Raw genomic sequence first — 22,837 nt, 5'->3', positions numbered from 1 at the left:
GGCCAAGCACAATAAGATTCACTCCAGGGGGCCGGCCTGATGGCACGGCAGTTAAGTTTGCATGTTCTGCTTCTCAGCTGCCCGGGGTTCGCTGGTTCGGATTCCAGGTGCGGACATGGCACCACGTGGCAAAAGCCATGCTGTAGTAGGCATCCCACATATAAAGTAGAGGAAGGTAGGCATAGATGTTAGCTCAGGGCCAGTCTTCCTCAGCAAAAAGAGGACTGGCAGTAATTAGCTCAGGGCTAATCTTCCTCAAAAAAAAAAAAGATTCACTCTGGCCTCTGCCCTACTTAGGGGGTCCGGGCCAAGGTAGATGTCAGAGCTGGCAGTGATGGGCCAGGAAGGCACTGCCAAGCTGACCCAGCCCACTGGGTGTCCTGCAGTGGCTCCTCTGATGGCCTCAATGCAACGTTTCTCAGCTGGCCTTGGGAGGCCCCAGCCCCCAGAGCCCGTCTCCCTCCTTGGCCTGCTCTAGAGCCATGTAAAACGCGTCCCTGCTCTGCTCAGGTCTGTGCTCAACTTTCAGGGGCTTCTGAGGTGTCTCTCCCTGCAGGACACTCGGGGCCTTGCAGCCCTCCCCACCCACCTCGGCAGCCTCTGGCCTGCCTGTGTCACAGCCCTCCCTCAGGCTCTGATTCTGTTGCTTTCCAACCTCTAGCCTGTGGCCTGATCGGGAACCACAGCGCGAAAGCTCACAGGTCCCACTTGCTGAAATCCAGTGCCTTCTTCAGGAGCCGGCACCAAGCCCCCCTGCAAAGCCTGTCTGAACCCCTGTTCTTCCTCCAAGGCTGTGACATGCCTCTTCCCCACTTTAGGGTCGCCTGCTTGCTTTCCTCTCTCAGACCTGGCACATGTGCCGGGAGAAGCTCCCCCATCTTCTTACTGGTCAGTGCCTGACACACAGCAGGCACTCAAACAGGCTGGCTTTGACTTGGAAGGAACGATTAGGGGACAGCTTTGGTCTGGGGCAGGTATGTGGCCCATGGGATAATCTCTTTTGGGACTTTTTCCCCAGGGGAAGGGTGACACAGTGTGCCTGCACTGCCAGTGCTGTCAGGAGAGGGGTGATTCTGGGTGCTCGCAACCCTCACCCTGGGGACTGTGCCGGGGCTCATGCCTCAGGAGGGCCACGGGCACCCCAAGCCCAGCACTGGCCATGTGTATCCACAGCTTACCTCCCAGGCTGCCAGATCCCAACCCCACGGCTGGGCCACACCTGGCCACGTGGGCAGTTGGTGCATGGGGAGTGACCAGGACTCTCAAGGCCACCCCGACAGGGCTGAGGAATGCAGTGTTGCCCCTTGTCTGTCATGCATGTTCTTCTGTTTTTCCCATCTCCTTTCTCCCCTTAGATTTGGAGGCTGTATCCTTGTCCCCAAAGTGCCACCTCCACCCACCCCACGTCCCCCAGGCCTTGGTTCTCAGTGGGCCCAGAGGAAGAACTGGAGGTGATCACAACCCTGCAATGTGGTTCCTCGAAAATCCCTGCCTAGCTCTCCTGATCCCCTCCTCTGCTCCTTGCGGGGACCCACCACTTCGTGTGGGGCTCCTCCCACACAGCCCACAGACACCCAGCCCAGCTTCCCTCACATACTTGAGCATGTATCCCAACCTCTGGAAGCAAGGAGCCTCACCTTACTGTCTGCATGCTCAGTAACTGTTGATTTCACCAATGTGAGCGCTCCTGGCCCCATAAAGGATTCTGACCCTCAGTAGCTCCTCTGATTTTGTGGGCCTCCAGTGATGGTTAATTCTATATGTCAACTACGGGGCCACGGGGTGCCCAGATATTTGGTCAGATATTATTCAGGCTGTTTCTGTGAGGGTGTTTTTGCACAAGATTAACAATTTAATCAATAAAGCCGATTGCTGTCCATGATGTGGGTGGACCTCATCCAGTCAGTTGAAGGCCTGAATAGAACAAAAAGACAAAAGACAGACCCTCCCTGGAGTAAGAGAGAATTCTCTTCCAGACTGCCTCCGCCTGCCTGACGGACTCTGAACTGGAACATCAGCTCTCTTTAGGTCCAGCCTGCTGACCCACCCTGCAGATGGACCTGCTAACTTCAACTGCATGAACCAATTCCTTACAATAAATCTCTTTTTTAATATTTATCCTATTCTATAGATATAAGCCATCTCTTACTGGCTCTGTTTCTCTGGAGAATCCTAATATGCTCCCTAGGGAACTCCTTCCTCACGTGCCCCTGGCCCCACCTGGGTGAGATGGGGGCCCCCACCAAGCCAGAAAGAATAGAGGCTGCAGAGGCCGGTACGCCCTCCCACAGCAGGGCATGCCAAGCCCAGCTTACAGTGCCAGCTTCCATCCTGCCTCTGGTTACTGAGGCCCAAAAGGCTGGCCCCTTCCCCAGCAGCGCCTTCCCCCTCTGCTTACTGGGAGGCTCAGCCCCCCCAGGCAGCCTGGTCACGTTGGAACAAAGGGCTCAGGCCCATGGACTGCTGCTTGGCCTTCCCCATTACGCTCGACAGCAACAGGCCTCTGGGGCAGGTGGGGGCCTCCTTCCACATGTGGTGATGTTAGAAGTCAGGCCACTGGGGCTGGAAACCAATTTATTTAACTTAAAAGGTCAGGGAGAGAAGTGACAGCGTCTAAGGGTTGGGTCAGGTACAGGAGACGGTAGCCTGAGTGTGCTGGTGGTCTCAGAAGTTCAACCATCTGAGGAGCCCTTTTCTCAAATGTCAAACGGGACAAGCCTGGTTGGCAGCCAGCCCAGAACCGTCGTCCCTCCTGCCAGACACCAGGGACCCTTTGGTCCTTCCCACACCAAGGAAGGAGGTGTCTCCTATGAGGGGGTCAGGCTCCCTCCTTGGCTAGGCCTTCACGGGGGGAACCCTGACCCTTGTACTGAGGAAGGGGCCAAGCCCCAAGCCAGCTGATGCTGGGGAGTGAAGTCCCCAGGCCTCCTGAGCTTCAGAGGAAGGTGGTCCTGACTTTGGGAGCAGAGGATGGGGGAGGTTGCGGTCAGAGAATCCATCCCTGTTCTGGGTCAGGAAATACTTGGGGACCATGGAGATTCCTACTGGGAAGTGATGTGTCCCCCCTCTGACACCAGCTGACCCCTGAGTGGACCAGAGCCATGGGCAGTGGGCCACTGTGGGACACCCTGTGAGGCCTGGGGCTAGAGACGCCCAGTGCATGAGCTCTGAGCCCAGGAGACGGGAGAAGGTGGAGAGCAGGCTGGCAGGAGGGCCGCTGTGTGAAGCTGGAGCTGGTGTACCGAATTAATATGCAGATATGACCTGCTGAATGGGGGGCGCACATGCCACCCACAAGAGGGGGTGGGGGCAGGCGCAGGTAACTTCTTCAGCACCTGAGCTCCCCCTTTGGGGAACTGAAAACGGAGGCAGTTTTGATTAAAGGTGCAGTTTCAGTACACTCACACGAAGGAAGGAAAGTCACAAAATCTGTTACCCACAGATCCCAGCAGCGGGGCAGGAGATGGGGACAATGAGCTGGGGAAAGGGCAGTCCTCGGTCCCAGGTCACAAACAAGCAGGAGATAGAGAGCAGGGTAGGAAGCACCTGTTACTTATAAGGTGGCTGGGGCAGAGGTCACTAACTTATCAAGGGCTCAACTCTAAGTGGTTATTTTAAAAGGTGCCCTGGGAAAAGCAAAGTGGGAACTTGTGGTGGGATACTAAGCTTGGGACCTTATCTATGTCTCCAGACTCTGGATGAGTGGTGTTGTCATGCCGTCAGATGCCTAGGCAGCAACTCAGAGTGGCTGTTTTTCTCATGAGTCTGATACCTCAGTCCTTCTTGCCCGCCGGGGCCAGGTTTCGGGGGAGCAGTTTGGAGTGGCCAGAAGGGGCCTCTGGTGGGGAGTCTAGCTTCACCTTGTCCAGGACAGTCTTCTTGATGGCGGCTGGTGAGACGTCCTGGTCAGCCATGGACTGCAGCTCCCTGGGGAGGGAGTAAGGAGGGTTGGGTCCAGGGCTCTGCCTCCTTCTGGAGCCCAAGTGTCCACAAGGGAAGACAAAGTGAGGCCCACAGCTTCTGGCACCTGGCAGCCCCAGGTGCTGCTGTTCTGTGACTCCCACCTCAGGGCCTTTGCAGTGGCAGTTCCCTCTGCCAGCTACCCCTCCTCTACACTGCTGTCTGGCTGCCTCACCTCATTCAAATTGGCTCAGGGTCACCAAATCTACTAGCAGCCCCCCCAGACCCTGAGCCCTCATTGCCCCGAGCACAGGACATGTGCCTCGTCTATCTCTCCTGCAGGTTGGTGCCAGGAAGGTAGCGCTGCGTCCTAGCCTCGCTGTCACGGAGTGGCACTCGGAGAAACCTATGGATTTGGACTGGAGAGGAGGCAAAGTGGTGCCCATCCCACAGACCTGAATTTGGGGCAGTGACTCGGATCCGAGACACCAAACCCCATGTCTGTCCCTGTTCTTTGCTTTTCTCTCAGCTCTCATGGAGTTTTCCTTGCACAGTGCTCTGCGACACATCTTGTTGTCTAACTCACTTAATCTCCCCAGCAAGGCTGGGAGGAAGGCGTTATCATCAGGCCCACAGAGCTTCCCTCTGGCTCCCAGGGGCCTACCTCCCAGCTTGGAAGAGCACCCGGTTCTGGGGCCACAGGTGATGAAACGAGGTGGGGAGCACTGAGCAGGCCCACCCTAGGTACCACCTCCTCACAGTGTGATGGAGGATAGTGAGGGGCACTGTAAATGGGAACCCTGGGGAACCTTGGGGCTCCCATGCTCTGTGCACTGCCAGGCCAGAGCTTGATAAACATCTGCTGAATGAATAACTGGGCAGCCAGGTGCGAGGCCGAGGGCTCTGGTGTGCTGGGGCAGGCGGCAGGGAGCGGGCAGTGTCGGGGGCCCACCGAGTGCGGATGCAGGAGGCCTCCACGGCGTTGATGAGCAGCGAGCGGAAGCCCCCACTCTCCAGCACATGCAAGGCATGGATGGTGGCCCCACCAGGAGAGCAGACGTTGTCCTTGAGCTGGCCTGGGTGCTGTTCTGAGTCCAGTAGCATCTTGGCAGCCCCCTGCAGCCAGAGAGAGGGCCTGACAGCTGTGGCGGCACCTACCTGCCTGTGCAGGGCACTGCTCCCAGCCCCAGCCACCATGGCACCCACTGACTCTCTCCATCCATCCACCCCAGTGCACTGGCCTTGGACCTGGCAAGGAGTGCCCCACCAGAGAGTAAAGGAAAACACTGACCATCAGAGCCTGGGCCCCAAGGCGGACTGCCAGGCGCCTGGGAAGCCCCATCTTCACGCCCCCATCAGCCAGGGCATCCAGGGCTGTGAATGCCTGCAGGGAGAAGGCACCTAAGCCACCATCCCAGGCCTTTTCTCCTCCCCCGGGCAACGTTTGGTCCAGCAGTTCTGCCACAGCAGCCCAGAGCAGAGAGGAGGGTGGAAGATGGGCAGATGTGCCCTGAGGTCCTCAGAACTGTGGCCGCCCACCCGTCCCCAGTCCTCACATAGGCTGGGCCGCTGCCACTGAGCCCCGTGACGGCATCGATCAGGTCCTCCTCCACTTCTGTGCAGAAGCCCACGCTGCCCATGAGCTGCTCCAGGAGCCTGCCATCCTCTACCTGGGCGTGGGTGCCCGTGGCGTACACAGTGGCTCCCTCCCGCACCACGACTGGTGTGTTGGTCATGCAGCGGATGACTTTGGGGGCCAGCTGGAACGCCATCAGCTTCTGGAGGAGAAACCAGCTGTGTGTCCATCCCGGCCCCTTGCCCAGCAGCATGTGCTGGGTGTGGGTGTGAATGTATTCACCCAACTGAGCATTTCCTGAGTTCTCTCTGTGGGCTGGGCCAACACACCCATTTCACAGATGGAGAGCTGGGACACCGAGAGGGCCAGAGCTCCTGACCACTTGGCAGTGCCATTTCCACCCCCTCTCTGGCCCTGCAGTGCCCACCTTCTCGATGGAGCTGATGGTGACGCCGGCTGCGCAGGACACCACAATGTGCCGGTCCTCGATGTAGGCGCCAATTTCATCCAAGATGAAGGGAATGATGTGCGGCTTCACGGCCAGGAAGAGCACGTCACTGTGCTGCACTGTCTCTTTGTTGTGAGGCGTCAGGTTCACCCCCATCTTCTGTGGGGAGCACAGAGGCAGGCTTAGCCTGCCCCCAGGGTCCCCCCAGCAAGCCGAGAGCCCCACATATAGAACAACACAGAAGCTGCTGAGATCCGGTTGTTGAGTGCTGGTGTGGGTAGTGGTCTCAAGGTAGGAGCCTGCCCCAACCCTTGGATCTGGAGCCCTAACTCAGCTGTGGTAAACTGAAGCTTTATTCAGCCCCCGGGTGTGTCTTGCCTGGCCCCCACACTGTGGCCCCATCTGCCTCGCCCTCACAGCTCCCTGTGGTGGCTGCACTTGGGGAACCCCATTCCAGACCAGGACTCCCTCCCCACCATCAGTAGGGTGTTCCAGATACTCCAGCCCAGGGCCCCTCCTCTAACTGGGGTGGGGAGCTGTGACACAGGGTCTCCTTCTGGGGCCCCTACTTCTGGCCCTCCAGGGTCAAGGGTGTCACACACCTGCCCCCAGACACAGTGACCCACCACTGCAAGGACAATCGCACCTACCCTGAGGGCAGAAACCGTGGCCAAGTCCATGTCTGGGGAGCTGGCTGTTATCTTGTGAGCAGCCAGGATGCCTGCAGAGAACAGAATTCCTCTCTTCAGGCCAGTCTTGGTCTCCCTCTCCCACACTCCCAGGAAAGAGAGCAGAAAAGCCACTGTCCAGGGTGAGACTTCAACCCCCTGTGGACCCCAAACATCCTGGGGCTCCTATTTCCCACAGGGCTCAAACAAGGCATGTTATCCAGACCCCCACCTTCACACCCGAGCCTGTGGAAGGGTAATGGGCACACCCTCTCCCACTCGGCCCCCTCCTGGCTGCAGGACCTACCTGCTGCTGTGAAGCCCCTGGCCAGGGCAAAGGCCAGCTGGCCAGCCCCGATGAAGCCGACGCTCATGGTGTCTCGAGGCCCGCGCCCACACCCTCACAGCTGGCACCGGCTCTGCAGGGCAGCTGCGGGACGAGATGGGGCAGGATCTAGCGCAAGAAGTTAGGTGGGCAGTGCAAGGCCGGGCCACTGCGCCGCCAGCCCGGCGGACCCCCATCCCAGCCGATCTCACTTTCCCCTTGGCTGCTCAACCGCCCGGGCCGGGTAACTGCTCCAGTCTCCCCCCTAGAGCGGCGTCCCGACCTGCTCCCGAAGGTCCCGGACAGACGGGGCACAGAGCGGTGCGCGGGCCTCCAGAAGGGGGCGGGGAGGGGCGGGGGTCGACCCACCTGCGCCCGGAGGGCCCCCAGACCCAAGCCCCCCAAAGCCCGGAGCTCGGGGGTCGTGGACGCGCATCTCTCCCTGCCCGGCGGCACCACAAACCCGCCCTAGCCAGACCCCAGCCCGGCCCCAACCCCGCGCCCCATCGCCCAGTTACCCCGCGCAGGTCGCCCCAGGGCCGCAGCTCCGCGCTCGCCACGCGGCACCCGCGCCCACCGGCCCCGCCCCCGCAGCCCCAGCCAATCCGCGGCGCGGCCGCGCGGGCGCCGGCCAATCGGGGGGCGCGGGCGGTGCCGAGGGGCGGTTGCATCATCCTCTTGCCCCCGCCCCCGCATCCCTGGCCGGGTCTCCCCCGCGTGCTGGCGGCCGGAGCCCTGGAACCCGCCCCGGTGAGCCCTGAACCCCGCCCCACGAATCCGCGCCGCCCAGGACGCCGGCCCCCGGGGGCGCGTCCCCGGGGCCAGATGTGGAGACTGAGGGCGCCGAGGGAGGGAGCGGCCAGAGCGGGGGCCTCAGAAGCAGCCCTGGGCGGGGGATCCCCGCACGGCGCCCTCTCCTGGGCCACACGGACACGACCACCCGAGGCTGGCGTCCCGACCCGCGGCCGCGCTCGCTGTGAATCCAGACCTGTTAGCAGTCGTGTTGGGAGGAGCCCAACCGTTGAGCATTTTTCTCTCCTTGGTTTGCTTGTTTTTTTGTGTTTTTTTGTGGTTTTTTTGGAGAGGGAGTTGAAAACAATTTCCCAAATAGAAACATTTAAAATGTATCACTATTTTTTGATACTGTATTTTGTCACAAATTTTTCTTTTTGTACCAGGAGACTCAAACTAGAGAGATGGCCCAGGTCTTCTCAGAATCTCAAAGTGGGGAAGCTCCTGGGAAGTCTAGGTCAATTCCCTCTGAGATCCTGACCCCCTCTTCCCATCTGGGGTTTTCTCCTTTGTAGGTCTCCAGGGCTCAGGTGCCTTTCAAGCTTCAGGACACTTGGGATAAAGGCCTGTTCCCATGTAAACTTCCCCAAACTGGCGCTTGGGCGGGTGGTGGTCACCTAGTAAATAGAAGGAGATGATCCCCTAGTGCCCCCCAGCTCTCACGGAGCACCCCGCTGTCTCCTGACATCTTGTCTGCAGGGTCCATGGAGGATTTTGGCCCTGGGTTTTCGGAAGAGCAAGTCTCCAGTCATTTCCCCCTGAGGATGTGCTCAGGGCTTGTCTGACTTGGGACTGCGTTTGCGTTTTGGGATAGTCTGGGGTCCCAGTCGGCGGTACGGTTAAGGGCAGAGTCAGAAGTGATCATCATCGATAACCCATCCCCCCAGGAAAGGGGTGAGCTGCTGTATTTTTTCAGTTCTGTCTCTTAAATGATGACAAGCTGATCTAAAACGGAGTTTCAGAATTACTCGCTGTTTGTGCCGTAGAAGTGGCACTGTGAGTTCTCATTGACACCGTGACCACCACCCACACCACCACACCACTGTGTAGTGATCCTGCGCACACGGCAGCATTCTGGGCCTCCACGTGTGTCCGCTGTGGTGTTTAGTGCTCACGCTCAGATGGAGGGGCTGTAGTAAGTTCCTGTCCCAAGTGGACTGCCCAGGGGAGTTGCCCAGACTCAAACCCGCAGACGAAACCCCCGGGGGTTCCACTACCTTTTGTCTGACTGTACACGAGCAGAGAGCAGGACCCCCTTCCCTTAAAAGTACGGTTTCTCAAGTGATAACAACAAACAATTCCCTCTTTGAAATAGAAAAGGAGTCTCCTGGTCGCGGGAGCGAATGTCAGCAGGAGCATCCCCAGAGCCCCCGGATGACCTGCGCCGTGCCCACCGCGGCCCTGCGTCCTCTCTTCTCCGCCGCCTACCCCTCAGGACCTTTGAAACAGGGTGAGTGGAGCTCCAGGGGCAGAAGGCCACTGGACAGTGAGGAAATTGAGGAGTTGGTGACCGATAACTCGTTTCAGAAGTTTGGCTAGAAAAGGAAAGAAAACTGGTGTCCAGGCCTTCCTGTGAGCTGGGAAAGGTATGGCCCATGTGCTCCATTGTCCCCTGGAAGTGTGCCCCTGACACCACCCTCCCTCGCGCAGCAGAGACCCTCAGGACGCCTCAGGAGACAGCGGCTCCTGCCCGCTTTGAGGGTCTGCTACCGCGCCCGCCACACCTGCCCCAGGTAAATGAGTCCTGTGAGTGTGTCCTCCCTGGCGGCAGGCGGGGCTGGTCCCGTGCTCTGCACAACCACCAGCACAAGGGCGCCCTCTGAGCCGTGCCCAGCTGGGGGCCAGCCTCCTGGCATCCTGGTTAAGTCCAGTGCACTCTGCTTTGGTAGCCAGGGTTCATGAGTTCTGATCCCGGGCATGGACCTACACCGCTCATCAGCCATGCCGTGGAGGCATCCCACATAGAAAGTGGAGGAAGACTGGCACAGATGTTAGCTCAGGGATAATCTTTCTCAAGCAAAAAAAAAAAAAAAAAAGAGGAAGATTGGCATGTTAGCTCAGGGCGAATCTTCCACAGCAAAAAAAAGCCCATCTATCCACAGCCACACCAGGGGCCGTGGAACTCCTGGCATGGGGGGAGAGCCATGGTAAGTACTGTTTGCCTCTGGAAGGGAGAAGGACAAGCTCAGTGTCACCCCCATCTTCCTTCATGTCTGTTGCCCACTGAGGGAGAGGACACTGCCTGCCCCTTCCTTGGGAGATTGCCCCTCACCTGCATGTGCCCAGGCTCCCCCACAGCCACTTCTTCCCTCAACCAGGCCAGTCTAGGCCCTTCTCCCTGGAGCATGCTGGTGGGGTGGGGGTGAGGGGGCGTGTCCCGGGAGGCGCCATTGGCCAACACCCCCTTGGCAGAGACCACACCAGAACCAGGGTGCAAATCAGCATCAGCATTTATTTCCTGCTCCAGGCCCTGGGCCAAGGGGCTGCTGTGCTTAGGGGCAGCCAGCGGGCTGCTCTGAGCTGACCCAGTCTGGGCTCTTGAGTGGGAGAAGCTGGCTGGAGGTCAGCGGCCAGGCAAACGGACACTTGAGCTGAGGTCGTGGGCCTGTGAGCACCAGAGAGGTTCCTCGTGCCCAGACTCCGTATCCCAATGGCTGTCCCAGGCTGGACTCTCTTCCTGGGTCAAGGCTGCCCCTGGCCAGACTCCCCTGGGCCCACACCAGACACTACAGAAGCTGCTATGTTGGGGCCAATGGTGGAGTGCCTGGTGGGGGCTCCCCGCCTGGGAGAACACAGCTTCATCTCAGCATACTGGGCTCTTCGTGGTGCTGCTGGCCTCTGCGGGCCCCTCCAGGCCACCTGTGCCATCTCCAGCCTGCAGAGACTGCCCTGTGTGACCACACCACAGTCCTTGCTCTGTTTCCCACAGCTGTAGCCACTCTGAAGCGGTCAAGGCAGGGTCCTGATTCCCGGATCCTTCTCTTCGAGCTGGCACAAACCACCCAGCAGGGCCCTGCTTGGATAACTGTCCCTTTGGGGTTCCAGGAGCATCTCCATCAAGGCTAGAGGTGGTGCCAGCTCCCCACACACCTCTGCTGGCCCGGCTCTGGCACTCTCTGGCTCCTTTCTGCCCCCTTCTCATGCCTCTGGGGATTGTCCCTTTTTCAGCTGTACTTAGGTTACCCAGCCTGAACGGTCTCTAGGCACTGATGGACACGCAGGGCCAGCTCCTAAATCTTAGCCTCGGTGCCCCATCTGCAAAGTGGCTCACAACAGTGCCTGCTTCAAAGGCTTCTCATGTGCTCCAGTGATCAGTGCTGAACCAGGGAGGGCCAGGAAATGGAAAGAGATAGAGATGCAAAGAGAGAGAAAGACAGACACAGAGATAGAGAGAGACAGAGAGATAGAAAGACAGAGACAGAGAGAGAGGGCCTGGGAACTGCCTGGCGTAGGCTGTTCCCCTGTCCTGCTCAGGGCCTCCTGCCCCTCTGTCCCACTCCGCCCCTCCCCAGGTGGAGCTGCTGAGCACTGCCAGAAGTCCAGGAGTGGCCCTCCTGGTTGCCTCCCTCTGGCTCGGTCCCCCGGGGTCTGGGTTCACCTGGGCCACCATCATGGTGCCTGGAGCCCCTGGAGAGCAAAGGTGGGCCGGCTGCTGCCTGCTGGGCTACAGGGTGGGCACAAAGCGGATCCTCTGGGAGTAGGCGAGGTCGGCAATGTAGAGAAGCAGGTTGACGTAGGTGAAGGTGGCCACCACCAGCTGGCTGTCCCAAGGGCAGCTGCCCCTAGGGCAGTTGGGGGGCCGCCTGGGCTCGCCGTACTTGGGATCAAAACAGAAGACAGGCCAGATGACGGCGGCACTGAGGTAGAGCAGCACAGCCAGGAAGGTGTACACAACCACCAGACGGTCGAAGGGGCAGCCCAGGCCCCCGGTGTAGCCCATCACGCTCAGGGCCACGATGGCCACAGTAGCCAGGAAGCACAGGCTGTAGACGGCCACGCACCACTGGGTGGCCACGTAGCGCCCATATCGGCTGTCGTGGACCAGTGCCCCAAAGATGATGCAGGCCACGAAGGCCTGGACGATCTTGAGGAGTCCTGACACCGTGGCCATGTAGCTGGCCACCTGGCCCGGGCGGGCCCGGGTCAGGGCCACCTCTGCAGCGTAGGCCAGGAAGAGGAGTCCGGCGAAGACGCTGGCGGCCAGGCGGAAGTCCCTGACTGCACAGCCCTCGGGCTCAGGTGGGCACTCCAGCCGGGTGAAGTAGAGTGGGTAGATGACAGCAGCCGTGGCAGACAGCAGTGTGGCCAGCATGGCAAAGGCCGCTGTGAAGTTGCCCCAGGAGAAGCGCAGGCAGCTGTGGAGCCGGGTGAACTCGCAGGCCACCACCAGGCCTGAGAGAGCGAAGCAGAAGCCCCAGGCGGCCATGCAGAAGGTGCCCTGGACGCCCGCGAAGCCGCCCCGGTGGGCCACCAGGCTGAAGGTGGTACAGCCGAAGGCTAGCTGCAGCACGCGGGCTGTGCCCACCGGGGATGTCACAGCACCCAGGTGCAGGTACCCGCCCCCGGGGGGCTCCATGGTGCTGCCCATCTGGCCGGCCACGTCCTTGCTTCACACAGTGCCTGGTGGCCCTGGGTCCCTGCCTGGCCTCGGCGCCTTGGTCTCCTGCAGCAGCAGCGGCAGGTGCCGGCAGCCTGCAGTGGCAGTGACGCCGGTGACATTGCAGCAGGGCAGCCTGTCCGCCGCCTGTGTGGGGAGGGCCGAGGCCCCCTCAGCGCTATAAATAGGTAGCCATGATCAGAGCCCCGGAATAGCAGCCTGCATGCCTGTCCCCGTTCCGGAGGAACATCTGACCCCTGCATGCCACGCCAAGCCCCTTCTAGGACCATTAACCCCTTGGCTGCTAGCGCTGCCCTTTCTCCGCAGCACCTGCGTCTGTCGGTCAGTGGGTAGTTGGCTCCGCTGCCCCAGGGGGAGGAGGGGGGAGGAGAGCAAAGAACAATGGGGCTCGCCACCATCCCCGCCCCCCCCCAGCTCAAGTAGCCTCCAGGGCCAGCTGGAGCTGGGGGAGGGGGACTGGGCGGTGAGGGCTGCGGTTTTCCCTTCCAGAAGGTGGCTTGGTTTCAGAGCTCAGATAGTGTCGTATTGTCCCAGTCCCTGGGGCCCACACGCAGCTCTGGTTCCTGGGAGATGGTGGGGAGGGGAGTGTGAAAGGCGCCCACCCTCGTTCTTCTTCCAGCTCCCAGACCGAGGAGAGTTTTAGTTATTATTTGCGGGGATCATTCTGGAGTTCTTTAGTTGTCCCTCCTAGACATGTAAACACTGAAGAAAAACTCCTCTCTCCCATTTTCAGGCTGAAATATTAATAATATATGAAATGTTTTTGAAAATGAAAAAAATGTTTTTCTAACTGTAAGAGTAGTACGTGCTCAGGCCCAGTCAGTACAAGAAAAGATAAAATTGCCTGTGATTCCGTTGCCCAGATCCAACCACCGTGAACATCTCATGTGTATCTACATCCTCACGGAGATTCCCTCAACCTTTCGGTTGGAAAAATTTCAAATCTACGGAAGAGTTACAAAGTAGCACAATGAGCACTCATAGATCTTTCACCTGGGTTAAGAATTATTAATATTTTGCCCTGTTTGTGCTCTCCCCTACTCCATATTAATTAATTCTGCAGATATGACACATCTCCCCTAGATGCTTCCACAGACACCTCCTAAGAACAAGGCTGTCCTCCTGGAGCCCCTGGACACGATGGTCACCCCGGGGCAGTTTCCGAATGATCACTGACACACTGTCCTTATGCAATTTCCCCAAAATCCACTTTATAGCTTTCCATGTTTTTGCACAAAGATCTGATTGGGATTATGCATTGCATTTGGCTGTTGTGTCTCTCGATTCCATTTATTCTGGAATAGTCTCTACTTTTATATATATATATTTCATAAGATTGCCGTTCTGAACAGCCCAGGCCAGTGGCTTTACAGCCTCTTTCAGTGTGCATCGCCTGACTGTGTCCTCACTGTTAGATCTGGGCTGATGCCTTTGGCAGGAAAACCACATGGAGGATGTTGTGTCTCCTCAGCGTGTCCACGGGGAGAATGGTGACAGGGTGCGTCCAGAGTGTAGGAAGTCTGGCTGTCTGGTTGAGGTGGCATCCCAGGTGACGCCTCCATGTCTCGTTCCCATGCAGTCCTCCAGGGGGTCTTAGCATCCATGATGCTTCTTGTGGGCGGCGTTCTCCGTGAACACACACCCCCCCTTTAAAAGTAGAATTGTGTTGATTGTCTGACCTAACGTGCTTGTTTATGATGTTTCCAGAACAGTTAATATAAAATAAGGGATTCACATTCGTTTTCAGCCCTTTAATCCTCCGAGGTAGCGTCTGGACACTGCAGAATGGGCAGAAGGCTTTGCAAGGTAAACCTTCCGTGGAGCGCCCTCTCCTCGCTCCCTGGGGAGCCCAGCTGGCTCACTCTCACATGCAGGAGGAGCACTCTGTCCCTGGGCAGTGCCGTATGCACCCTCAGGAAGGATTCTCCACTTTGTCCCTCCAGGCGTCTGCAACAGGTGCTTCTGACCCCGGACAAGGGATCAAGGGGGACATGGGGCCTCAGACTTGGGGGTGCAGGGAAGCTGGTTTCAGCTCCAGCTTCCTCATGACCACAGGGAGCTGGAAGGAAATCCTCTTGCTTGGAGCAGTTCAGTTTTTCACAAGCAGACATGTGCCATGCTTCAGCTGAAGTTTATAGCTCAGCAAATCGTAACAGTGAACCCAGCCACGTTTCTCAACCACACAAAGGGTCCCTGGGGCACCACCCTCCACATCTCCAACCAAAGGCATCTGGCTTGCAGCTCCTGAAGACTTGGGCATTTTGAGAGACCAGGCCTCGGCACGGCCAGTGCTGCCACGTGTGCTCAGGGATGGCCAGCACACCTGTGCAGGTAGGAGGCAGCCTCCCAGGCACCCTGTGGCACATATGGTGACTGAGGGAGGCATCCGTTATGGGCTTTCTCCTACAGAAATTGGTTCCCTTCCCGAAGATCAGACACTGCACGGACCCTGTCCTGGCCTCCATCTGCCAGCAAGAAAATGCCTGTCAATCAGATAAAAAATGGATCAACAACTGCTGGGAAGAGACAGGCGTGACAACAAGACCATCCTAGGAGGCCAGCAGGAAGCTAACTTAAGAGCGGCCAGGGGAGGGGGCTGGCCGGTGGCGCAGCGGTTAAGTTCGCACGTTCTGCTTCTCGGTGGCCCAGGGTTTGCCGGTGCGGACATGGCACCGCTTGGCACGCCATGCTGTGGTAGGCGTCCCACATATAAAGCAGAGGAAGATGGGCAAAGATGTTAGCTCAGGGCCAGGCTTCCTCAGCAAAAAAGAGGAAGACTGGCAGTAGTTAGCTCAGGGCTAATCTTCCTCAAAAAAAAAAAAAAAAAAAAAAAGAGTGGCCAAGGGAACCTGGGCTCTGAGTGAGGGTCATGGAACCCAAGTAGAGCAGCATCCTGGGACCTGTGCCTGTGACAATCTGGCAGCCCCAGGGATGCGGATGGGCCCTCTGCCCAGCCCCACTCAAAGTCCACTTGGCCCTGCAGAGCACGGGGGCCTTCAGTGGGCCTACCCAGGAGACAATTGTAGCCAGCATGGCCTGGCCTGGGGACCCAGACATGGCAGTGGATGCTGTCTTAGGGATGGGGGTCAGCATGTGGGCACAGAGCAAGAGACCTCAATGAGGGAATGATGAGTCCTGGGTGCCAGTCATGCTGGATGAGGTACCAGCTGCTTGAGCTCTCCAGGAAGGGAGGTGCTCGCCTCTCCTTATCATCTTTCTCCACGTGATGACACTGAAGCCACCTGGCCTGGGCCTCCCAGCTTCCAGCAGCCGCTCGGTCCCTGCAGTGGACACTGGGCACCTCTGGAACCCTCCAGGAAACCACCTGGCTTGGCCCTGCCAGAGGGCCATGCCCAAACCTGGATCCTCAGTCCCCACCCTGAGACTAGCTTTCCCTGACCCCCTAAGTGGCTGCTGTGCCCAAGCCGCCCCCCCCACTCCCCCCCCCCCCCCCCCCCCCCCCCCCCGCTAGCCCCTGGGTAAAGCCCCTGCTGGCCACCTTGTTCCCTAGCTTTCCCCAGCTTCCTGTGGTTGGGGCTGGATGCACATTTTCCCCTTGAAGATGAGCAGACAAAGTGCTGAAGAGGCAGCAGAGAGAGTGTGGAGGCTTCTGTTTGGAGGCAGCCCTGGTGCCTGGACCCTGCCTGTTGCCTCTTAGTTATTATCAGCTCCTTCTCTGAAAGGGGCGATCAGAGTCTGAGAACAGACCACGGCAAAATCAACTTCCTCTGCTTCACCACTCGGCCTCTGCTGCCCCCAGTGCCCACAGGCAGCCTCTGGATCCTCACCAGGGTCTGCTTGGCCGCCCCAGGAACCAAGGCTGGCTGGGTGGCTGCTTTGTGGCTGGACCAGCGGCAAAGCCTCTCGGGAACCTGACACAGGACATGTTCCAAATTCCCACCACCAAATCTTCAGCTGCTGGGCTGCTTGGCAACAATGTCTTCTGTTTTGAGCTTTTGCAAACTTGCCACAAAAACACAGAGATTCTAGATCGACAGCTTCTCACAGTGTGGAAATGCCAACAGAATTTTAAGTGAATTTAGTTGGAAATCACCTAAAGTTCAACAATGAGGACTGGTTAGTCCTTAGGGCCCATCCATGGGATGGAGTGTTAGGCTGCTCAAAAATACCTCAAAGAAGATCAGGGTGACACAGCAAGTGGTCACAAGGGGTTGAGACAGCCCTGCAGTGAGGGTGGGTGGCAGAGATTCACTCTTGTGTGAGACAAGAGGGATGTCTGGGCATCCAGCCCCGTGGCAGCGTGGTTGAGTTTGTGCGCTCCGCTTCAGTGGCCCGGGATTTCACTGGTTCGGATCCTGGGTGGGGACATGGCACCGCTCGTCAGGCCATGTTGAGGCGGCGTCCCATATGCCACAACCAGAGAGACCCACAACTGAGAATATATAACTGCATACTGGGGAGATTTGGGGAGAAAAAAGCAGAAAAAAAAAAAAGAAGATTGGCAACAGTTGTTAGCTCAGGTGCCAATCTTTAAAAAAAAGCTATCTGGACACATATGCCTCCAAAGATACAGAAAGACTGGCGTGCGCGCCTGAGGCGTCCCCGCCGTTGTATCCACAATGTGGGGTGGCAGGTGCTTTGGCTTCTTTGTGCAGCTCAGTGTTTTCCAAATTTTCTAAAATAAATAGCTATTACTTTCTAAACTAGAAAAAAGAATAATTTTGAAAATAACTGAAGTATATTTTACTACAGTTTTAAAAAATAGCTAGATTTATATTCTTGTATGAATAGAAAACTCACTTTTACAAAAACTTTAAATAGACTTTATTATTATTATTATTATTTTTTTTTTAAGGAAGATTGGCCCTGAGCTAACATCTGTGCCCATCTTCCTCTACTTTATACGTGGGACGCTGCCACAGTGTGGCTTGATGAACTGTATGTAGGTCCACACCCAGGAACTGAACCGGCAGGTCTTGGGTCGCCAAAGTGGAGCACGTGAACTTAACCTTTATGTCACCGGGCTGGCCCCCTAGACTTTATTTTTACAACAGTTTTGGATGTACAGAGAAGTTGATCAGACAGTGTTCCCACACACCCCACACCTGATTTGCTTATTGTGAATATCTTACACTGGGATGGGACGTTTGCTACAACTAATGAGCCAATAGTGATGTATCATTATTGATACATTATTATGAACTAAAGTCCGCACCTTGTTCCGTTTCCTTAGTTTTTACCTAGTGTCTCTTTACTCCTCCAGGACCCCATCCAGGAGCCCACCTCACATCTAGTCGTCCCCTCTCCTCAGGCTCCTCTTGGCTGGGATGGTCTCACACTTTCCTGGTCCCAATGACTGCGACAGCTTTGCGGGGCGCTGCTCAGGGACTTTGCAGACTGTCCCTCTGCTGGGATCTGTCTGATGCTTTCTCATGAGGAGCGCGGGCGGGCTTGCTGGTTTGGCGGAGGAAGAGCACAGGGTCAAGTGCCTCCTCCTCACGTCCCGTCAGGGGTCCGTGCTCTCTCGGGACTCATCTCTGCTGACGTGACCTTGGTGAGCTGGCTGAGGTGTGTTTGCCAGGCCTCCCCTTGTTGTTCTTTCCCTCCCCTTCCGTCCTGTGCTCTTTGGGAGGGCGTCGCTCCGTGCAGCCCACGCTCACGGAGTAGAGCGTTATGCCCCTCCCTAGGGGCAGAGCGTCTATATACGTTATTTGGAATTCTGCAAAAGATTGATCTTTTCTCCCCTATTTATTTATTTATTTGGATAAGTAGGGACTTGTGAACATTTATTTTACACTTTGGGTTATAATCCAAAACTACCTTTTTTTGTTTTTGAGGAAGATTAGCCCTGAGTTAAGATCTGCCACCAATCCCCCTCTTTTTGCTGAGGAAGATTGGCCCTGAGCTCACATCCATGCCCATCTTCCTCTCCTTTATATGTGGGACGCCTGCCACAGCATGGCTTGATAAGCAGTGTGTAGGTCTGCGCCCGGGACCCTAACCTGTGAATCCTGGGCCTCCAAAGCAGACTGCATGAACATAACCGCTGCACCACCAGGCCAGCCCTAAAAACTACATTTTTTAATTCTGTTGTTCAGTGTTCCAGCCTTGGCCTCTGGGAGCTCTTTCAATTGGTCCTGTGTCCTCTCACACACCCCCATCAATGGAGGGGGGTGTTCGTTTTTTAGCATCTCCTTACGTCTGGCACTACAGGATGCTCCAGGCTCATCCTGCCCATTTCCCGTCCACCCTAGAGTCAGCTATTTCTCCAAGGAGCCTGGTTCTTTCGTCAGAGAATGGTGTTAGAGACCAAGAGTGGGTGATGAATGTGCTCTTGGCTACTGGGGTGTATTTTCACAAATTTTTAACAAATATTTGTATAAACACTGTTATTCAAAATGTATTTGACACAATCTTAAAAAAAAAAAAAAAAAAAGAGAAAAGGGGCCAGCCCCGTGACAAGTGGTTAAGTTTGTGCCCTCCACTTCGGTGGCCCGGGGCTTCACTGGTTCGGATCCTGGGCCCAGACATGGCACCACTCGTCAAGCCACACTGAGGTGGCATCCCACATGCCACAACTAGAAGGACCCACAACTAAAAATAGATACAACTATGTACTGGGTGGCTTCGGGGAGAAAAAGGAAAAATAAAATCTTTAAAAAAAAAAAACAGAGACGAAATATATTTGAAGAATTTTTCTAGAATTTCCTGCAAAGGTCACTCAAACTAGATAGTATGCATATATCAAGTTTTACCAAAACTTCTGGGTTTTCTTCTCACTTTTCCCCATGGCTTTAAAATTTCCAGGAGTGCATTATTTTTTCTGTTCCTTCTGACTAATGTTTTCACTCCTTAAACAAATTCTTCTGCAGTAATTCCTAAGTGCCAGGCCTCCTTCTGGGCACCAAGAAACAGCAATGAACAAGTAGACCAAAATCATCCTTGTCCTTCTGGAATTTTGACATCAGACCCTAAAGCAGGTAATTATGGAAGTATGAATATTTGAATTATGTTGTGGAGAAAGGAAGCCAGGGGATGAGAGAGGGAAGTGGGGGGGTCCCTTTAATGGGGGGGGGTCAGTGAAGGCCACTCTGAAGAGGTGATGACTTGGCTGTGAGCTCAATGGTGAGAATGAGCCGGTCCAGGGTGGCGCTGGGCACAGGCGTCCACGCAGGAGGCTGGTGTGACAGCTTGGTGTGCTCAGGGAACACAAGAGGCTTGGGTAACAGAGTTCAGGGAGTGACAGTGGACAGTGTGAGATGGGGCAGGGCTGCAGCCCTGTGAGGCTGGAGGTCACAGCTGCTCTGAGAGCAAAGGCAGAGAGGGCTCTGGCGGGGGGTGGGGTTGGGTAAGGCAGGCACGTGTGGTTCTGCCCAGGCATTCGGATCTTTGTTTTTTTTTTTTTTGGAGGAAGATTAGTCCTCAGCTAACTACTGCCAGTCCTCCTCTTTTTGCTGAGGAAGCCTGGCTCTGAGCTAACATCCGTGCCCATCTTCCTCTAGTTTATACGTGGGACGCCTACCACAGCATGGCTGCCAAGCAGTGGCATGTCTGCACCCGGGATCCGAACCAGCGAACCCGGGGCCGTCGAGAAGCGGAACATGCGAACTTAACCTCTGCGCCACCGGGCCAGCCCCAGATCTTTGTTTTTTTTAAGTAGAGGGTTGAAATTTGGAATCAATGTTGACACCGAGGTGAAGTTCCACGCTTCAGGTCCCAGGGCACAGAGGTTACTCTCTGGTCACCACTTACAGTAAAGCGGGGCCATAGGTTTTTGGTGAATGTCCTGGGCTTTTTTATAGTTGACTTTATTTGAGGGGGGCAGTGTTGGGTTCACAGTAAAATTGAGCAGAAGACACAGAGATTTCCTATACACCTCATGTTCCCCCACCATCAGTCTCCCCCATCACAGTGGGACATTTGTCATAACTGATGAACCCACGTCGACACATCGTCATCACCCAAGTCCATAGTGTACATTAGGGTTCACTGGTACATTCTGTGGGTTTGGACAAATGTATGAGGACATATACCCACCATCATAGGAGCCTACAGAGTGGTTTCTCTGCCCCGAGAGTCCCCTGTTCTCCGCTTGTTCATCCCTCCCTCCCCCAGCAACCACTGATCTTTTCTCTGCCTCCATAGTTTTGCCTTTTCCCGAAAGTCATAGAGTTGGAATCATACAGTGTGGAGCCTTTTCAGAGTGGCTTCTTTCACTTAGTAATATGCATTTAAGGTTCCTCCATGTCTTTTTTGTGGCTTGATGGCTCATTTCTTTTTGGCGCCAGGTAATATTCCCTTGTCTGGATGGACCGCAGTTTGTTTATCCGTCCACCTGCTGAAGGACATTTTGGGTGCTTCCGTCCTGACCATTTTTGCTCTTACGGGAATCACATGATGTGGAAAATGTAAAGCAGCCACAGTTCTAGGCAAGCGGTGGAGTCGGCATGGAGAGCTGAGCATGTCACACCGATGGCCTCGCTGAGCGCTGCACGTTTGGTGGCACCCACTGTCCCTGTGTGAGTCTTGGCTCATTTTGTCACTGGTCCCCACAGTAAAGCACAGCAAGGACTGACCTCTAGGCCTGAAATGGGCCTCACCTCTTTTCTTTTTTGTCAGGAAGATGGGGAGAAGGGTTAATTCATTTGGTGAAATCCCATCGGGCCTAACCCACAAGTGTGATGTTCAGTGGGCCGGCATGCCCGACACACACAAAGCTGCCCTCTGATCCCTTTCAGTCCACCTCAGACAGAGCAAGACATCTGTCGAATTGTGCTGATGTCACCACCTGCCGCCCTTCTCCACAGGAAGAACTGGTCTCTAGGCAGCACCCTCAAGACCCCACCCAGCTCTGACCGCAGCATGGCGGGTCCCTGCCTCTGAGTGAAGTCTCCCCAGGTAGGGAGATGACCAGGCCCCTCCCAGCTGCCTCTCCTGTCGCCTGGGGAGCCCTGTCCATGGCCCTCCTGGGGGGCCTGAGGAGTGGGCTGCCCCCGTAAGCCAGGAGCTGCCCCCAGGTACCCCTTCCTTCATCTCCAGCCTTTGGTCTCCCATCCCTGACCTGTCTCCCTTGGCCACTGGGACTCCATGGGTCCCCACAGGAGACCATGTAGGAGTGGTCCATGGAGGAGACCAGAGATGGGCCACTTAGCTCCCCCTGGGGAAGCCAACACTGGTGATGTGTGGGCCCAAGGTGGGGTGGGAAGGGGCCCAGGCATTCCTGAGCAGAGCCTGGCAGGCTGTACCCACCTGGATGACACCAGCACCCCCAGGTTCTCCTCAGGTCCGTCTCGGGCCCAGGGCTGAGGTATTGGCACAGCTGGTCAGACCCCAGGGCACACCCCTTAGTCTTGTTAGGGGGCAAGGGTGCGAGGTCTCCGCAATTCTTCCCACTCTGGGAACGGAACTGTGTGCTCCCTGATGTCTGTGGTCAGAGGCTGGGTGTGGAGCCCAGGCTGACCTGGCATGGACCTTCCCTCTGTCCCTTTTGACCTATCACATAGCCTCTCTGGGCCTCAGTCTCTTTATCTATAAATTGGGGCTTATAATCAAACCTACTTGTAGGGTAACTAGGCCAGTGAGCATAGGGTGCTTAATGTGGGGAGTGCTCAGGAAGCCCTACCCAAGGGAGGCGGGAGCGTCACCGGCAACCTCCAGCAATCCCACCTCTGGGGTTTGTCCCACAGATACACTTGCCCCCGTGCACAGTGATGTCGACACAGCTCATCCACGCCGCATCCTTCATACCCGATGAGAGCGTGAGGCACAAAGCCCATTGCCGACTGGGAACTTCACGCCAACGTGCAGTTCTCCGTGAGCCCCAAGATATCGCGTGAGAGACCACAGAAGCGACAACAGCATGTGGCGTGCAGCCGTGTGAAAGGAAAGAGCATGTATGTGTGTGTCTGCAAGGGTTACTGGGGTGCTTGGGCCGCTGGCACCGTCCACGGGCACGTGTTTGCTCTCAGAAGCAGAGCCAGGCGCTGGGCTGGAGGGAGGACGTTCACCCCCAAACTCTTGGCATCTTTCAAATTCTGAGCCGTGCGCACATGTGACCTAGTGAAAATAAATACCATGCAAACTTTAAGAAAATGTTAGCTGGGGAGGGAGTGTTCTTCTGGAGTGACAAAGTTTTGAGACTGGACATGGCTGGTGGTGGCACATCGTGAATGTGCAAATGTCAAGTCATGTATTTTGCAGTGACTCAGTGTGTGGTACGTGGATGTCACCTCAATGACAAAGTAGAGAAATGTGAGCTGTTATCACCGTGGTGGGGGTCTCGCCTGTAGTGGGCCCATGACTGGCGTCTGCTGAATGGATGAACAAAAGCAAGGCCTCCTCAGGAAGGGTCTAGAATGGGACACAAGGTGGGGCGGGGGCCACGAACAGGATCTGTGCATCCAGGAAGGGGCTGGAGGTCAGGGGCACCCCCGTGGCCGCCCCCTCAGTCTTCCTGCTGCCCTGGGGATGGAGGGAGATGTCAGGGGAGTGGGGAGGGTGCGCAGTGGGCAAACTGCCCATTCAAATAAACACGTCTGCAGGGTGAGAC

The 22,837-nt window shown here is 56.5% G+C and overlaps 2 protein-coding genes and 1 long non-coding RNA gene across 5 annotated transcripts; 1 reads left to right on the top strand and 2 right to left on the bottom strand.

Moving 5' to 3' along the window:
* Nucleotides 1–1,829: 1,829 nt before the first annotated feature.
* On the bottom strand, nucleotides 1,830–7,575 carry PYCR1 (pyrroline-5-carboxylate reductase 1). Of its 3 annotated transcripts, none has more exons than XM_014737687.3 (9): nucleotides 7,436–7,575; nucleotides 6,900–7,046; nucleotides 6,575–6,645; nucleotides 5,904–6,083; nucleotides 5,457–5,678; nucleotides 5,192–5,284; nucleotides 4,853–5,016; nucleotides 3,773–3,927; nucleotides 1,830–1,914 (listed from the first exon to the last, which is right to left on the bottom strand). In XM_014737687.3, exons 2-8 carry the CDS (start codon nucleotides 6,964–6,966, stop codon nucleotides 3,774–3,776), a joined length of 951 nt encoding a protein of 316 aa, XP_014593173.1. In that variant the 5' UTR covers nucleotides 6,967–7,046; nucleotides 7,436–7,575; the 3' UTR covers nucleotides 1,830–1,914; nucleotide 3,773. The 3 variants fall into 3 exon arrangements, with proteins under 3 accessions (XP_014593173.1, XP_001488007.1, XP_023507527.1); XM_001487957.7 differs by having other exon boundaries at nucleotides 6,900–7,022; nucleotides 7,436–7,507; XM_023651759.2 differs by having other exon boundaries at nucleotides 6,900–7,022; nucleotides 7,287–7,444.
* Nucleotides 7,576–10,141: 2,566 nt separating this feature from the next.
* MYADML2 (myeloid associated differentiation marker like 2) lies at nucleotides 10,142–12,770 on the bottom strand. Its single transcript, XM_005597043.4, has one exon. The coding sequence runs from the start codon at nucleotides 12,295–12,297 to the stop codon at nucleotides 11,374–11,376; it is 924 nt and encodes a 307-aa protein (XP_005597100.1). The 5' UTR covers nucleotides 12,298–12,770; the 3' UTR covers nucleotides 10,142–11,373.
* Nucleotides 12,771–13,005: 235 nt separating this feature from the next.
* Nucleotides 13,006–22,836, top strand: LOC102150274 (uncharacterized). Its single transcript, XR_011422730.1, has 4 exons — nucleotides 13,006–14,658; nucleotides 19,161–19,268; nucleotides 19,791–21,186; nucleotides 21,975–22,836. It is a non-coding gene; the product is annotated as an uncharacterized lncRNA (long non-coding RNA).
* Nucleotide 22,837: the final 1 nt, after the last annotated feature.

The sequence above is a fragment of the Equus caballus genome, chromosome 11 (assembly GCF_041296265.1).
Source record: "Equus caballus isolate H_3958 breed thoroughbred chromosome 11, TB-T2T, whole genome shotgun sequence".
Lineage (NCBI taxonomy): Eukaryota > Metazoa > Chordata > Mammalia > Perissodactyla > Equidae > Equus > Equus caballus.
This window is presented reverse-complemented; position numbering and strand designations above follow the sequence as displayed.

What these genes read in the sequence shown, in the direction of transcription:
- PYCR1 (XM_014737687.3), bottom strand. Translation starts at nt 6,966, where the DNA reads ATGAGCGTCGGCTTCATCGGGGCTGGCCAGCTGGCCTTTGCCCTGGCC. An exon ending in CAGGGGCTTCACAGCAGCAG is followed by an intron (nt 6,646 to 6,899) that starts GTAGGTCCTGCA and finishes TGTTCTCTGCAG; the next exon opens with GCATCCTGGCTGCTCACAAG. An exon ending in GCCTCCTGCATCCGCACTCG is followed by an intron (nt 3,928 to 4,852) that starts GTGGGCCCCCGA and finishes CTCCCTCCCCAG; the next exon opens with GGAGCTGCAGTCCATGGCTG.
- MYADML2 (XM_005597043.4), bottom strand. Translation starts at nt 12,297, where the DNA reads ATGGGCAGCACCATGGAGCCCCCCGGGGGCGGGTACCTGCACCTGGGT.